At 40.7% G+C, this 14,869-nt stretch overlaps 1 protein-coding gene across 4 annotated transcripts in view; it reads right to left on the bottom strand.

Annotated features, from left to right (window-relative positions):
• The window catches only part of ST6GALNAC3 (ST6 N-acetylgalactosaminide alpha-2,6-sialyltransferase 3), a 275,127-nt gene that overhangs the window by 137,006 nt on the left and 123,252 nt on the right, over window positions 1-14,869 (bottom strand). For 3 of the 4 annotated variants that reach the window (XM_079982585.1, XM_079982583.1, XM_079982584.1), the window contains one exon: window positions 9,918-10,109. The exons of the other annotated variant lie outside the window; for it this stretch is intronic. In XM_079982585.1, coding sequence (XP_079838711.1) covers window positions 9,918-9,986 — 69 coding nt within the window. In that variant the 5' untranslated portion in view covers window positions 9,987-10,109. The remainder of the gene's footprint in view (window positions 1-9,917; window positions 10,110-14,869) is intronic. 4 annotated transcript variants of the gene reach the window in all.

Raw genomic sequence — 14,869 nt, 5'->3', positions numbered from 1 at the left:
ATTTTGTAAGGTTGTGTTTGTGATGTGTTAAGATATGCTGCCAATCTCTGAAAGTTCAAAATTGTTGTTTTTTGTATGGAAATTCTTTTGTATAGAAAAATTCTAATGCAGTGTGTGTGATTTAATGAATAATAAAATGATTGGCAATAGTGCCAAATAGCAGGTGGGAAAGCCTTTCGGAAGACAGTCTCCAGAACTGTAGCTTATTCGTGCTGTACAGGAGATCCAATACAATACGACTAAAATGAGTTAACTATAAAATCAGAATTCAATTAAAAAGCCTGCTGGAATTAAAAAAAAAGTTTTTGGCAACTTCCAGAAGGTACCCTAGGAGGTGACCTGTGTGACTTCAACTGGAAAGGAGTTCCACAAAATTTGGCCCGCAATACTGAACACATGGCTTATGGTAGATAACAGCTGTGAATCCAAGTCATTGGGGACCAGTGACTCCTCCCATGACCTCAATGACCAAGCAGAGATACAAGGGATCAGGTGGTGCTTGACGTATCCTAGACCCAAGCTGTAAAGGACCTTGTAAATTAATGCCACAACTTCACTTTCCAATGAGTAGGAAGGACTTCCTGTCCCACCCTCCTGTCCCACCCTCCACCAAAAGCAGTCAATGGGGGCATGACACAGGTTTATAAACCACAATGCCATGCACCCAGCATCCAAATGTTTTGCCTTCTCGTGGCCAGCTGCAAATGGTATTCCCAAGCCATAGCACTGCACGGCTAAAGGGAGCAGTATTGTATGTGGGAAGCACCACTGTCGTTGTGCAAGACTCGAGAGCAAGAGCAGATGTTTACTTCAAGGGAACATGCTGACTTTCTCTTAACTCAGGAAGAACTTGGGAATTCTGAAGGCTTTTTATATTGTAGCCCTTGCATTATTCTCAGGATTGTATTGAGAAAATGCATTCCTGTCAGAGCTGCCTCCAGGTCCCAGCTCGCAGAGGACCAACGCTAGGCTGTAGTTATGTACAAAAGTCTTTATTGAGATTCAGTCTCCATTTCAAAGCCGCAGCGTGCAGCTCTACGTCCCGACCTTAGACCGGCGAAGTCCTGTCTGAGTCTCCTCCCCCTCCACACCAGTTTAAGACTCTCGCTTTGCTCCACCTCTTCCTAAATTCCTTTCTCCTCTGGGCCCTCCTGCCCGCTAGGGTCTCATCCTTCCTGGACTCCTCTGACGCTGACCCTGACGATTCTTGCCCCTCCTTCCGGCGGGCTTTAGGACCTGGTTCCCTATCCGGGCTACCTTCTGTGCCGCTCGCCTGTACCTTTGAACTTGGCGTGCGCGCCCAGCCTGCAACTTTCCTCTTAACCGTTAACTCGCTCTCCGATGGAGGCGTGGTCCACCCTGACTCATCTTCTCTCGCTGGTGGTGCATATGTGGGCTCTGACACCTGGGACTCCTCCCCCCCACTACGCTCTGGTGGGGAAGCTGGTCCTGATTTGCAACTGCTGCTCTGGGAGTCCCCGCTGGCCCCTTGCTTCTGGGGTGTCCCCCTTGGGTCGCCCCTTGCCCTGCCCATCGGCGCCCCCTTCTGTGAATCTTCCGATTCGCTGGAGAGGCTCATGGAATCTATCGGGCTGCTGTCATATTCTCCTACGCTGCCCTCGGATTGCTCCCCCTCGCTTTCCATCTCCTCTCCTCCCTGCGCTCCCGCTGAGTCCCTGACAATTCCCTAAGCGGAATGACCTTGTGCAAGGCCATTCCTTCCCCAGGAAACAAAACAAGAGAATAACTAACACTTAACTGGCATGGGTGCAAAGCATTTAACAGCAATCTGAAGGAGAACTGTAATGCTAGTTCCCAGATGATAATCGACAAACTGCACACCACAAGTATTCCAATTCTACTGATCACAAATTTTAGCTCGTGTTCTGCCAGGCAGTGAAGAACCATCATTTTGAATGTAGCACAACATTATTCTTACCTACTGCTGGGAATGTGGCTTAAAATGCTTTTGTTTTGTCACTTTCCCTCCAGTATCAGCATCCTCCACAGCTAAAGAGTGATGTTTTCTCTTCATTTAAGAGGAACTATTTCCTGGCTAAGCTCTGCCCCTATCTGTCAAACAAGCAGTAACTGCAAATCAGAATTTAATGATACAGGGCACATCATCATCATCGCCACCGACACTACCATGATGTCAGGATGAAGTGAACGACTCATCAGTGATGCTAATTAGACCAGTGCTTTCTCTGTCCTGGAAAATATATGAATTTAGGGAAGCCTGGCAATGTGGAGCAGATGTGTAATCTTCTGGGAATGTTTCTTGTACACTGAAATAGGCATGAGACAACAAGGCATTGAACAAATATCTGTAAGATGATGGTGATGATATCTAGTAAGATTCCAGTGTAAATACCTTGACTGTGCTGATCACAGAATGTTCATGAACCATATCTTTCTTCTTCTTATTATTATTTTGTTATCTTATGTTCAAGAGGCCTTTAAAAATATATTTCAGGGGAATCCTTTTAGGTACCAGTTTGTGAATGAGAGATTCCACAATGCTCTATCTTTAGCCAATTCTTAGCTTGAGATTGCAAGAGACCTTTTAGCAGATTAACAAGAGGGCATTCCATTTCTTTGTAACTGAACTTTTCCCTCTTTACATTCTCCCATTACATTACATAAACCATGCACGTTAGCCCTCTAAACAAGATGAAGAAAACAGGTCCAAAATGTCAAAATGCTAACATTTAACAATTGCCTCAGAAGAATCATGTGGAGTTTTTGTTCCTTGTTCCCTTTAAATTCTTTTATAGGGCAATAGTTGCATTTTTATTATTATTACGGTCCTATACTCACCTCTTATTGCAGTTCGTTCTCAAAACAGATGCAATTACACTGTATGGGGTTTACTACTTGATGGGTAAGCTTCAAGCTTACTGCAGAGCAGTTTGAACTCCACTGAGCTTGACAGACTAATTTACTCTTAAATTAAACATCTCCAGGGTTATTTATTAAGACTCGCTATGCAACATGCTGCAAGCTTTGCTCTTTCTCCCCACCCCCACCCCTCCACCCCACAATCTACACAACTCATGAAGCAATTGCAGGACTACACTTAGTGGAATGTTGTACAATGTACGCTTCTGTCTCAATTATAGTAATATGGAGATTTCTGAAGATAAAGAAATGTGACGGGAGAACAACGCAAACCAGAGATGCCTTAGGGATGAGAGGTTAAATTATGAAAGATAATAAATTATGAAAGATGATTTTCCACTTCAGTAAAAATGTGTGAGAGTTCTTAAAGAGCAACAGAGATAATTTTTTTATAAGATAGGGAGTGATTGATGTCAGCAAAATGTTTCAGGTATTATTATTCAGCCAGCTTTCTATAATCGCCAGTGAAGCTCATGTTTATTATTGATTTAATGAAATGTCTAAAGAGCCTGCCCTTCTCACTTACACAGCTGTGGGGGATGGGGTTCTTCCAAAGAATTCACCTTGCGTTACATGTAAAACAGGCCACTACATTTATACTGAATGAAGCTTGATCTCTGGATTCAGATATGGGCCCTAGATGTTGTTGGACTACAGCTCCCATCATTCCCAGCCAGCTTGGCTAATAGTCAGGTGTGATGGGAGATGTAGTCCAATATCACTTAGGGAACCAACATTGAAGAACACTGTTCTATTCCAAGGTTTGACATGATGGTTATAGGCAATCTTCAGTTTCTAACATAGTACGCCAATGAAAAATAGGTACTAAGAAGCTGCAAGACAGAGATACTGCTTTAATGCTGCATACATCATGGGCTTCATGGAACCACCTGGTTGGCCACTATGCAAAATAAGATGCTGGATGAGATGGACCTTTGGTCTGAGCCAGCACAACTCTTCTTATATACTAACTGTTTTAGTGAGTGGGGGTGGAGGACACAATTAGCCTCTCAAATGTGCCTTCCAGTGTCTGCCATTTCTCAATCTCTCTGTCTCAAGGAGGTGAGGTAGAAGGGGTGCCAGGAGGGTAGGACATGAAACTAAGTCACACTCTAGAATCCTTTCACACCACTGCAGATGATTCTTCTGTTGTGCACACTCATTTAGTGCAGGGCCAATGGATGCATTGGAAGCAGGGCCACAACTGTCTCATGAATTTCCTTTTCTACCTGGCTGGTGCGGCTCCTCTGTGAGGTTGAAGTGTGCTCAATAACTCTCTGCAACAGCACAACAAGGCAGGGCCAGCCCTGTCTTTAGGCAGAGTGGGGGCTTATACACACTTATCTTCCCATCACTCTTTCCAGGCCCAGTCTGTGCTTTAAATCACTGTGTCCAAGCACATTCTCCTTTCTCTTCTTTTCTTTTTCTTTTTTGCTATGGAGATTTCCCCACAAAAATCCACTCTTTAAAGCTCAATCAGAGCAAGCAGCAATCTGCAGAAAACCTGAATTGATGTTTGCTCCAATGAAGCACTAAACGTCTGGTGCGAGAGTGTTCCACAGGGTGGGCATGACTACTAAGAAGGCCCTCTGGCTGGTTCCCTGTGACCTCACTTCTCACAGTGAAGACTCCATTGCCAGTTGTATTTGGAATGGTGAGGGCACCATCTTGGCCATCACCTCAGGGAGCAAAATGCATTGGGAGCAGCCTTACAGAAATGACACTCCTAGTTTGTGCACCTGCCCCCTCTTGACTGTCTTCATGCAGGGCAGCAGCAACAGCAAAGCATGAAAGTTAGGCACTACTTTCAACTCAGTGGCTACCCCCAAACAAATCAATGATGTGAAAGTTGCCAGGATACAGTCCAATTTCACACGCTCCCAGATGCCTCCCACTCCACTGGATTTGGGCAATGGAGATAGCAAGTGGTGCTGCTTTTATTGGCAAGCATTGTGGAAGGGTAAGGAGGTGAAGAGTGGACGTGGCCCTCTTCTACCTGCCATCCTTTTAAAGTGGCCTGCAGCGAAAGCCAGGTGCCAACTGGGGCCGTGTGCTAAAGGAATGAGGGAAGCAGAAGCCCTTGCAAGTGAACAGATGTCTAGGGCTCAGAGAACACAAGATTTGGAGCACGAAAGGCCACAGAGTAGGGTGTAGAGCAATCTAGACCTCTGTAGGATACCCATTCAGCTCCTTTGGCATGAAATGCTCGCTTGCATCTTTCACCTCTGTAATGTTGAGAGCGATGCATTTATTTTAAGGGCAGAAAGGGTAAAATAGTCATTATATTAATCCCATGCCAGAAAGCCAGTACAGTGAACAACAGAAGTGTGGCTCAGTGGATAACGATAGCTGCCCTAACGTATTTTATTTTTTTTTTATTTTCATGTGTTCCATCTATTTGGAAAACGTATTAACTATCCCAGGCTTTCAAAGCTAAAGCAGGAATCAAATTTACATAAATAAATAACATTAATAATTCAAATGACACTGGAAGCTTAAAATGCCAGCACAAACTCCAACTACCTTCCATCTCTCTTACAGGGAGTAAGATAATTTGTAACCAGGCCGCTTATGCTGCTTCCCATGGACAGCTTTTTTACACAGTGCATAATCTCCTAGCAGAAAAGGGTCTGTGTGTTTATTAAGGGGCAAGTTCTTCCATACCCTCCAACATTTCTCCGATGAAAATAGGGACATCCTAAGGAAAAGTGGGACATTCTGGGATCAAATCAGAAACCAGGACGACTTCTCAAAATCAGGGACGTCCCTGGAAAATAGGGACACTTGAGGGTCTGTATTTCCAGATGACAAAAATCTAATCTATACAAACTCTATGTTTTATATAGAAACAGCTTTGACATTTTCTTAAAACCTACTTTCAAGAGCATTGTAACAGAAGAGTGAGTGAAGGAATGTTTGACAGCAGGGGAGTGTGTTGGGATGTTGGGTGGAGTTAGCATGAATGACAAGTGGAGAGACTCCATGAAGAACAATATTTAAGAGCACAAGAGGTGCTCTGCTGGGTGAGGCCAAAGGCCCATCTAGCTCAGGCACATCAAAATTATACTGTCCTCTCTCCTAATCTTGATGCAATCTTATATTGATCTCTTAACTTTTTGATAATCAGGTCCAGTTTGATTTCATATCGCTTCTTTCTGTCTATAACATGGAAGCACACTTCATCACTCTGTGTACGTTGGCTCTGAAGTTAGTGCAGTATGACTTATTCCCAAATAAATGGGTTGAGGATTATACCCGAAGGCTGAAAAGCCTATATACCAGCCACCACCAACCTGGTGCTCTTCACATATTTTGGACTAGAACTCCCATAATTCTTTCCCGTGATGGCTGGGGATAATGGAAGCCATAGGCCAAAACATCTGGAGAGCACTAGATTGGTAAAGACTGCTCTACATGCATAACTGAAAGTAAATCTCACTGAATTCAATGGAACTTACTTCTAAGTGGACACCTGTTGGTTTTCACTGCAAGTTAAGTGCAATATATCCAGCATTTCATTTGTAATTATGGGGGGGGGGGTGTTAATTGTTGTTCCAAATAATGTGCTGCATCATAAATAAAACTGTAGACAGATCCCAGACACAAGCTAAAAATCATGGAGATATAGGGAAGGGTTGAAAGCAAAGTGAAGCAAAATCAAGGAGAGTTAACTATAAAGAAAAGCAGAAGCACCTATGACTTCAACCACCATTAAAAAACCCCAAATGATGAAGATGTCCTAATAGCAGGAGCAGGATATTTCAGAGATAAGTAACAGCAAGACACACAAAAAAGGTGCAGTGTAGAAATAACATATGAGATTTAGGGTTTGACAAGAAGTAAAGTACCACTAGAGCATAAAAACAAGAGGGAGTAGAGTATAAAGAGATAAGTGAAGCGAAAGATAAGGAGGAGACAGAACATGGAGACCTTTATAAGCTACCAAAATAAATTTGAACTGGATGCTATAGGATAATGGAAGCCAGCCAGTACAGAACAGAAAAAGGAGAAGAAATGCAAGGAAAATGAGAAATGAGAAAAACCAAAAGAACTAGAGGGGACTTTAAAAGAGAATCAAATGGTTGAAGATAATACACAGGAAAGTTAGATAAAAGAACATAAAAACATCCATGCTTCCTTTAAGGAAGTGGAAATAAATTTTCCTTTCCACTCTCTGAATCAAAAAGTTCTGAACACTTTTGCTCCCCTCTTTCAAGTCCCCCTGAATCATGAAGAAAGGGCTAGAAGTGGTATTTTACTTTCTTTGTGTGCTCTCTGAAGAAGCATAATGCTATAGAAATCCTAGAAGAACCTACTGTGTCATCTGGCACATCAGACAATATGGAAGTGCTTTTGACATTCTCAGTCACTGCGAAAGTTGCATAAAGGACAACCCGGGATGAATAATTCCTTAGAGCCAGTTCACATTGCTGGAAATATACACCACACAGTAAGAATGTAGGCTTGTGTGCATTCATGCCACTGCATGTACAAAGTACGGTACACATTTTAAGACATGAGAAAATTACAGCAATTAGAGTGAACATATATGTTCACAATATCCATATCCATTATACACACAAGAAGTAGTGGCAGGTGCCCATTAGGTGCCACAACCAATAGCATGCATCCTATTTCCTCTTCTTTTATTCTTTTGAACCTCCAAACTTGTACCAATGGAAGTCATTATAACTTCAACTGGCTATATTTCTAAACTTCCAGTGAAATTATGAAACCATTCTGCTGACATAAGCGGTTTTTTAAACCTGGAGTGAAAATTACCGAATGGTTAGAAAATACGGAAACATTGATTCACTGTGCTATAGTCAATCAATCAACACCTTGGTGTGCCGCTACATTTCACCTTCTTAAGTGCTACATATATCTTACGGAAGATGTATGATCTCCAGACAAGTACTAAGTGTTCCACAATTATTTATTAGGCATCTCTGAATTAGAGATGCTGTTGTTGATGAAAGATGCTAGAGTCTATATACCAATAACTGGCATAGGTGGAGGAAGCTATGAGTACAGTAACCTTGCATGGCTCCTGGCTGCCTCTCACCATTGCAGCTTAATTGGTGGCTCAAGAGTTCTCATATCACATCCTCATCATGCACTCTCTTAACCAATCCAGTGTTGTAGCTATGTGAGTAGAATTAAAAACAAAAATGAAAAAAAAAAAATCTCTGTAAGTTAATAAACAGAATCCTGCTGGATCAGACCAGTATACCCATCTTGTCCACTATCCTGCTTTCCAGAGCAGCTAACCAGATGCCTTTGGGGAGCCCACAAACCAGGATGGCCCTACCATTCTCAGTTCTGTCCCCATTTCTGCATCATGGTAATGGCTCAAAATGATAATTCTCCTCTCTGCTTTTCAAACAAAGAGGAGTTCAGGGGTGGAAACTGGAAGAAGAAATTTTCCTAATTATCTACTCCCCTGCTGGGCCTAATCCTGCCCCTTGGTCATACTGTGCAGCTTCAGTGAAGAACTAAGATGGAGAGAGAGGGCACTCCTAAAATGCTCATATCCCTCAACTCTTTGGCTGAACAGTGACCTTGATCTCTTTCCCTATGCTCCATGCAGCCTCCGAGAACCATTAAATGTGGCATGTTATCACCCATATTGGATAGTGTAATGCGTATGTATAAAATACAGTCTCCATCTCCTTCCTACCCCTCTCCATCCCCTTGCTAGCCATTGATCTTGACCTAGATATGAGAATATCACAAATCATGAGGTTATTTCCTGGATTCACTGAATGGACACAACATTTTATGTCAAAGCTAGGTGAGCGGCTAACCTAGAGCATCCACAAGCTTTTATTCTGAGAGTATGACTGCTGTCATAAATTGTTGCTGACAGAGCAGGATGCTGCTGTACTACAACTCCCACATCCCTGACCACTGGCCATGTTGCCTGGAGTTAATGGGAGTTGGCGCTGAATAGCTGAATAGGTTTCCCACCACTGGCGTACGGGAAAGATAATTCTAGAAATAGTAGTGCAATTTAAAACACAACTACTGTAAATATATACATAGAAGTGAAAGCTGCTAGAAATCAGGACATCTGGGGGGAAATGTAATTGTCATTTAGAGCAATTTTCATTTGTAGTGTAAGCCCTGTTCAGGGGCTGATGTTAGGGCTTAAGTGAGCAAATGAGAAGGCATGAGTGTGCACAAATTTTCTAGCTCTGCCCCCGTCACCTTCTATGTATTCAGGAAAAACTCCCCTGTATTCATGGATGCTAGTTTTTGAACCCTGGAAAATCACCTGACTGGTGTTGTTGTGAGTTGGAGTCCAACACATCTGGAGGGCAAGTTATTGGGAATGATTGCCTTAAAATTTATGCTAGCTTGTGCTAGTATTTTCTATATATACAGTGTTAGAAGCACACTGGATTCCATCATCGGAAGATTCTGCAGTGGGGATTTCATACTTTTTTATTTTGCATAAAACTTTTCTTACAACTGTTGCTATAGCTACAGCTCCAAGAGACCTTAGCAACAGCACTGTATCATTCACAGCTTTAATCAAAGTTAACCACGACATGTTTTCTCTGAAATTAATTTATACTAAATATGAATGGGAACATTTAATTATATTAATTATATTTTGTTATGATAAGGTTGTATTTGTTGAAAAGAAAGATGCTATGCTCCATATGATATGCCCCTTGGGCCTTCAGGAAGACAAACAGTTATTTTGCTTTTGGAAGCTATCAGAGGTTACTTTGCTATTTGCTTCTGTGCTCAGTAAAAATAGCTAAGGCTTCTGTCCTAAACACACTTTTACTAAGGAATAAGCACCATTAAGCATAGATATCTAGCTCTCTGCAAATCCTCGTGCAAGAAGGGTTAACCAATTAATTATGATTTAAAAAATATATGGCTATTGTCACTTTCTACTGGACAAGACAAAATATTGACTATTCTAAATTATATGAATCATTAGCGTTGCTGATAATACAATAAATTATTTACATTAAAGAGGCTTTAATGTGAATTCTTACCTCTTGGGTTCTCACATTCATATATCCATAGTGCGTCCTCAGAGGTTGCCGTTGTGTATAAAATGGCATCCACTTGGCACTTGTTTGTCCAAAGCAGCTGAATATCAGAGGAAAGCTGACTTCATTTGTAAGGCGGGCAATGATCAGGAGCAGAAAGGCGGTTACAAAACCAAGCACAATAATAGCCTTGCGCTGCAAACGAGAGAGAATTTTTTTAAAAAAGAATTTTCCAACCTATACGAGGGAGAAAATATCCAAACCTATGTTCAACGTCGCTGCATATGATCTGATATTCACAGGGAGAAATTGCACATGTGGAGATCCCTGCTCATATCAATAAAAGGAAGCTAGGCTGCACAGACAAAGAAATGCATGCACACATCACTTCTCTGTTCCACATACCGGTATATGTATTTGTGTTAGGAAGCCATTCCATGTACACGGACACACTGGAGTTGGTCCAAGCATCATGTAGCACAGGACAATATATCAATATATCACCCAAAACGGGTTAGAAGCCCATATTGCGATATTGGTTTCATAATTTTTGGTCTGGCAATATATCACAAAGCATTATTCGTGTGTGTGCATACGTGCGCGCATGTGCGCAATGCAAAAATCCCAATGTGGGAAAAACCGTGAAGCCAGCAAATGCCTCTACATAGTTCCATCCTTATTTCACATATCATGATATATCAATATATTGTGATGTTTAGCTGGTGATCATCACAACGTTGAAAACCAGCTATCACCCCACTGTAGCATCATGAAAACACCGCAAGGGTTTCCTAAAGTGCTAAAGTGACAGATGTTTCTGAAAGTAAAGAGCTGCATAGTTATCAAAAATAAAGTAATTGGTTTGGGGGCAAAGTATGTTTAGAGGATAGTTTCTCTTGTTCATTATTTATTTATTTATTTATTTAAAAAAAAAAACTTACCAAAAATAGACCTAGTTTTAATCCCCCCCTTTTTGTTAGTAGTGCACAGATGGAAATGTGAATTCTTGCAGGGTCTTCAAATTCACCTTGAGCAAGCAAAGCCTGTGTCATATATCTACAAGTGACTACAAACTGCAAAATCTGTCTCTTCCAAAACTACTAGCAACAACATCCCAACTGCTGAACAGATCAAAACAACAGAGCAAGGGTCTTTACTATTTAATGACTCAGGGTGATGAGCTAAAAAAAAAAGATACAAGTGATACCAAGAGGACAAGGAATGCAGGGTGCCAATATTGAGAGCTACAGGAATGTTGTTTGGAGGGGGTAGGGAGGATGGAATAAAATTGAGTGGCAGAGTGAGAATGGAGTAGAAGAAGTGTAAATTAGATCTGTCAATTTTTCATGCCTGGGTCAACCTGCATCGCAACTCATATTGCAATGTTGCATTGCCTGCTATTTAACCATCATACTGAAAGCAATTTCATGATTGCAAACAGCAGAAAAGGAGCTCCAATAAGGAAAACTAAAATAAACGAGTTTTTAAAAACACCAGTGTTCTTTAAAGTGCACATTATGTCTTAATGATGGCTTTTGAAGTTTGACCACCAGACACTGCATGCAATTATTGCTAGAACAATGTGTTCACTGAGCACAGTGCAATCCCTATACAGGTGTGAGGGTAGGTGTTGAAGAATACACATGAAGAACTGGCAGTGCTTAGCAAACTGGTACTTCTATGCCTAAACATTTCAAATTGGCTGGATCCAGAAAAGGTCAAATGGAGTTTATCTTACTAAATTTTAAAGCCCAAATTCAGAAAAAGCACCCAAGAAATGACACCGAAGAAGGGCACACATCATTGTTCAATGAGACTCAGCGGAATGTTAATATGCTGCTTGCTTCCTGAACACCTATTGCTCAAAGTTGGCATCTATGTATTAATGAAATATAAATGTTGCACTCATTTAATATAGGATGCTTTATCAAGTGAGACCAATGTGTATTTATAATTTACTGTGCAAATGCTAGTCTTAAGCCCGTGTGCATAAACATCCACAAAACTAATCATCTGGAACATTGCAAAACCGATGTTTTGCAGCTAAATTTGTGTTTGCTAAAAGGACAGAAAACCTGGTCCATTTTTGGTGAATGAAAACTGGGCATGCTTCACTTGAGATATCAGCTTTGCCATGCTCTGTTAAAATGAATGGAAGTTGAACAACAACTCCACTCGGAAAAGAAGAGGGAAGACATTAAACACGATGAATCAACCACTCATTTCAATGGAACTTTATATACAGGGAAAGCTCCCAGTGAATTGTGCCCATATTCTGTAAAAACTACCACTGCCTAGCAGTTACAATAAAATACCTTACAGATTTACAGCTTGAATACATGCAAATAATAATAATAATAGTTTTAATATGCTTTTATCCTTTAACACACACCACCATTCAACCTGTTAAAAGAAAATTATTGCACCCATAGTCGAACTATGGTCGAATTTGGGTTTCTTCTTTCTTTTATGACTACTTCTTCTGAATAACTGAAGCAGACATTAATTCAGAAGCTCTCTGTCTAATCTCTTCCATAGGGTAAAATTGGATGAACATAAAGTTGTTTAATATACACAATGCAATAACCTGCGGGCACATCTAGCATGCCTTGGCAATCCACACAGGATTCCCTATTTTTCTAGCAATCTAAAAAATCCAATCTCAATAATAAGATAACCCTGATTCTTGTCTCACTTAGTACTATGCAATCAGAATCATTTTGCCCAGCACGTATATCAAAATCAATAAGGAGAAGACATGATGAATCACTCTTTTTAGGATTAAATTTATGTGTGGTGAAGACAAAGAACAAGATAGTTTAAAATCTGTCCTGCAGTTCTACTGGTAGTATGTCTAAGAGAAACTGAGCATCATCCAGTCCGCTCCAGGTAAGATGCAGACTTCTGCGTATGTTCACAATCTCAGTTAGGAACTGCATGTGTAAATAGTAGTAAAGGATAGTCTCCCTCTTTAAACCAGTAAGCATGCTGGACATCTGTAGCAGAGTCCAAAAAGAAAAAAAAAGCATCAGAAAATCAGAAAACTGTGCTGATCAGTTGTTTGGGGGAAAATATAAGGGGCAATCCTAATTGCATCCACTGCCACAACAGGGCTGAACAGAGAGGCAGGGCCCCCGCCACATCCAGTATTGTCACACACAGTGGTCAAAGCAAAAAGTGAGGGGCAGGCAGATCATTGTGTTAGTCTTGATGTCTTGGGATCCAATGGACCCTGCACCAGCTTAGCTGCTACCCACTAGCAGTATACAATACTTGGGGGGGGGGTTCCACAGACTGCCACCAGTGGGGGCTGTCTCGCTAGCAAGCCTCCCATATAAGGATGTTTGAGAACTTCAACAAAATGGGGGTGGGGGGGAGGAGAGAGAAAGAGCAGAAATTGCTGCAGTTCATCTGTAGTCTGGAATATGATCAGTATTTGTTCACATGGTTGTTGTTTTTAGGTCCGTGAACAATACCTAATGAATGGATTTATTATTATTTTTTACATTATTGCGATGTTACTTTTACATTGAAATGAATGTAAGTTACATAAGTTTTGTAAATAGTTATGTAAGTTACATAAACAGTTGAGTAAGTTGTGTGATTTATGTTAATTAGCAAAAAATGAGCAGAAACAGCACTGATTGTGAAAAACACAGGTCAGTATGGAAACTGCTGCCTTCTTGCTTCCTGACTTCCACTTGCACATTCAGTGATGCTGACAGCAGGCAGTGAGAGGTGGACAAATACTTTCACTCAATTCAAACCTACCGACCCCAGACTGGTGCAAAGGGGTGGGGGTGGGCTACTGCTCTGTTAGTCCCTTCCATCTGCTTTTTCTTCCCCAACCAGCTAATAAATATAGTTGCCAATTTTTAAAATAAGGCTAAGCATGGACATGGGTTGATTAAGGCCAAAGATTTGTGATCACAACAGATGAGTTTCAATTTAACCACCTTCTTTCAATTTTCATTTTAATGCAGCACTTCACAGTGGATTTTTTTTTTAATTAGGTATGTATTTACCATGAGTTATTCATTAGTTTCATTTCTGTAATGGAAACTATGGTGTATTGAATTAATTATTGAATTATCTGTCTTTTAAGACTTGATGTATACTATAAATGACAATTCTATTTTTTCCGTGTTCTAATTTCTGGCAGGTTTAACTAATATATCTATATTACAGAATGTGCTGAGCCTAAAGTGGCAACAATTTAAAGATCTCAGAGGAAACCCAGCATCTTCAAAGCAATCCCACAGACAGAACAGATGTTGTTGCGTCGGTAAGAAATATCTATTGCATGTAGAAATTAATAGTCGCTTGCAGAGTCAATAATTTACCTGCAGCAAAATAGGATGTAAAGAAGTAAATTGCAACTGAATCACCTCTTTACTATGTGCCCAGACAGTTCCAAAAAAACCTGTCCATACTCTTAAATACAGGGTAGTTGATTCTGTCTGAATCCTCTGCCAAAGTATTTTGTGAACATGCTAAGTGGCCTTAGACAAGGCAGTATAATTTAGGGGTATGCAGCAACCACAAGATTTTCCTCATATCTGTAGCATTTGGAATCAGCCTCATCTGTTTCAGAACCACTGTATGTTGTTCTAATTTGATTTGTTATTCAGGTTCAAAGTTGCTTTGTTAAACCCAAAACTCTGCTTTGTCTCATTAAATATAATGGGGATTCTAAGATCAGCTGTAGGATTTTTTCTTTCTTTTTTATATAAATTAATAGAATTTGTAGGCAAAGGAGTCCCTCCAGAATGGATTAAGACTGCCAAATTTTGGGTAGATTTATTCAGGGATCTTCAAGAAGGGAACCTTTACATACATACATACATACATACATACATACATACATACAACACTCGTTCGTATTTCTGCCAAAACTGGATGCAAATTACAGACATGGTTGCTCTTTCTGAGGGGATGAAGCTTACCTAATTTCA

The sequence above is a fragment of the Podarcis cretensis genome, assembly GCF_951804945.1.
Source record: "Podarcis cretensis genome assembly, chromosome: 6".
Lineage (NCBI taxonomy): Eukaryota > Metazoa > Chordata > Lepidosauria > Squamata > Lacertidae > Podarcis > Podarcis cretensis.
The sequence above is the reverse complement of the archived record's forward strand: the minus strand, read 5'-3'. Positions and strand labels throughout refer to the sequence as shown.